This window comes from Gorilla gorilla, chromosome 21 (genome assembly GCF_029281585.2).
Source record: "Gorilla gorilla gorilla isolate KB3781 chromosome 21, NHGRI_mGorGor1-v2.1_pri, whole genome shotgun sequence".
NCBI lineage: Eukaryota > Metazoa > Chordata > Mammalia > Primates > Hominidae > Gorilla > Gorilla gorilla.
Window position 1 is genome coordinate 47,963,171 of NC_073245.2, and position 2,761 is coordinate 47,965,931.

General features: G+C 42.0%; 1 protein-coding gene across 1 annotated transcript; it reads left to right on the plus strand.

The window, feature by feature from the left end:
• On the plus strand, window positions 1-835 carry LOC101128125 (ribosome production factor 2 homolog). Its single transcript, XM_055373428.2, has one exon. It carries the CDS (start codon window positions 1-3, stop codon window positions 772-774), a length of 774 nt encoding a protein of 257 aa, XP_055229403.1. The 3' UTR covers window positions 775-835.
• The last annotated feature ends 1,926 nt before the right edge of the window (window positions 836-2,761 follow it).

The window sequence follows — 2,761 nt, forward strand, 5'->3', positions numbered from 1 at the left end:
ATGAAAAGAGTCAAGAGATTCCTTGAGAAGAGAGAACCAAAACTCAATGAAAATATTAAAAATGCAATACTGATTAAAGGGGGAAATGCAAATGCAACAGTGACACAAGTACTTAAAGATGTGTGTGCACTGAAAAAACCATACGGTGTACTGTATAAAAAGAAAAATGTTACAAGACCTTTTGAGGATCAGACGTCACTGGAATTACTTTCAAAGAAGTCAGATTGTTCTTTATTCATGTTTGGCTCCTATAATAAGAAGCGGCCAAATAATCTAGTAATAGGTCATATGTATGACTACCATGTGCTGGATATGATTGAATTAGGTATTGAGAATTTTGTCTCACTAAAAGACATTAAGAACAGTAAATGTCCTGAGGGAACAAAATCCATGCTAATATTTGCTGGTGATGATTTCAATGTAACAGAAGATTACAGAAGACTAAAAAGTCTTCTTACTGATTTCTTCAGAGGCCCCACAGTATCAAATATCTGCCTGGCTGGATTAGAATATGTTCTGCACTTCACTGCACTGAATGGGAAGATTTACTTTCGAAGATATAAGTTGCTGTTGAAGAAATCTGGTTGCAGAACACCATGGATTGAATTGGAAGAGATAGGACCCTCATTGAATCTGGTTCTGAGGAGGACACACCTGGCACCCGATGACCTTTATACATTATCTGTGAAAATGCCAAAAGCTCTCAAGCCAAAGAAGAAGAAAAATATCTCCAATGATACTTTTGGTACAACTTATGGAAGGATTCATATGTAGAACCAAGATAAGCAAACTACAAACCAGGAAAATGAAGGGATTGAAGAAGTGACCTGCAGAAAGGATAACAGAAGACCAGGAGAAAAAGTCAAAAAGAATTTAAAAGAAATTATGGAAAAAAAAAAAAAGAATTTACCAGAACTAGACATTGGAGAAGGTTGCACAACATTGTGGATGTAAATGCCAAGAATTGAACACTTTAATATGATTAATGGTTAATTTTATTTTATGTGAATCTTATCTCAATAAAAAGAGAATAGACTGGGTGCAGTGGTTCATGCCTGTAATCCCAGTACTTTGGGAGGCCAAGGAGGAGGATGGCTTGAAATTAGGAGTTCTCAAGGCCAGCCTGAGCAACAGAGAGGAACACTATATTTTTTTAGTTGTTGTTGTTGTTGTGGTTTTGAGACAAGGGTCTTGCTCTGTCACCCACGCTAGATTGCAGTGGCCTGGTATGATTGATCTCACTGCAACTCTGCCTCCTGGGTATAAGCAATCCTCCCAGGGGTGGCTGGGATGACAGGTGTATGCCACCATGCCCAGCTAATCTTCATATCTTTTTTGGTAGAGATAGGGTTTTTCTGTGTTGCCAAGGCTGGTTTCAAACTCTTGGGCTCAAACAATCTGCCTACCTTGGCTGCTTAAAGTGCTAGGATTACAGGGGTAAGCTACCTCTCCTGGCCTTGACCCTATCTTAAAAAAAAAAAAAAAAAACCTAGCAGGGCATGGTGACATGCACCTGTAGTCCCAGCTACATGGGAGGATGAAGTGGGAGGATTGCTGGAACCCAAAAGTTTGAGGTGGCAGTCAGCTATGATGGCACTGCTGCATTTCACCCTGGGCAGCAGATTAAGACCCTGTCTCCTAAGGGAAAAAAAAAAAAGATATTTTAAAAAAAGGAAAGAAACAAGGGACCTTCTCAGAACCTCTAGAATCAAGAGCGAGATGCTGGATGATCAGTGAAATGAAAACCCTCGGCCAGGCGCAATAGCTCACGCCTGTCATCCAAACACTTTGGGAGGCAGAGGTGGGCAGATCATGGGGTCAGGAGTTTGAGACCAGCCTGGCCAGTATGGTGAAACCCCGTCTCTACTAAAAATACAAAAATTAGGTGTGGTGGCGCATGCCTGTAGTCCCAGCTACTCGGGAGGCTGAGACAGGAGAATCCCTTGAACCCTGGAGGCAGAGGTTGCAGTGAGCCAAGATCGTGCCACTGTACTCCAGCCTGAGTGACAGAGCAAGACTCCATCTCAAAGAAAAAAAAAAAACCCACACACAAAAAAACCAAAAGAGACTCAAATCCCTGCTTTCTTCTTCTTCTTTTTTTTTTTTTTTTTTTTTTTTTTGAGACAGAGTCTTGCTCTGTCACCCAGGCTGGAGTACAGTGGCGCGATCTCGGCTCACTGCAACCCCCGCCTCCTGGGCTCAAGCCGTTCTTCTGCCTCAGCATCCTGAGTAGCTAGGATTACGGGCACGAGTCACCACGTCCAGCTAATTGTTTTCTATTTTTAGTAGAGACGGGTTTCACCATGTTGGCCAGGCTGGTCTCGAACTCCTGATCTCAAGTGATCCGCCCACCTCAGCCTCCCAAAGTGCTGGGATTACAGGCATGAGCCACTGTGCCCAGCCAGATCCGTGCTTTCAAATACCCACCTCTTCTCATGCCATGGCTACATTCTGCACTTGCAGAATATTGAAGTAATTCCATATATATATATATATATATACACACACACATATATATGTATATACATATACATGAATATATGTATATTTACGCATATATATTATATATTTACTACATATGTATTTTATATATATACATATATATATATTTTAATTGGGACAGAGTCTCAATCTGTCTCCCAGGCTGGAGTGCAGTGGCGCGATCTGGGCTCACTGCAACCTCTGCCTCCTGGGTTCAAGCAATTCTCTGCTTCAGCCTCCTGAGTAGCTGAGATTACAAGCCCCCACCACTACGCCCAGC

Coding starts and splice junctions, on each gene's coding strand:
- LOC101128125 (XM_055373428.2), top strand. CDS start 1: ATGAAAAGAGTCAAGAGATTCCTTGAGAAGAGAGAACCAAAACTCAAT.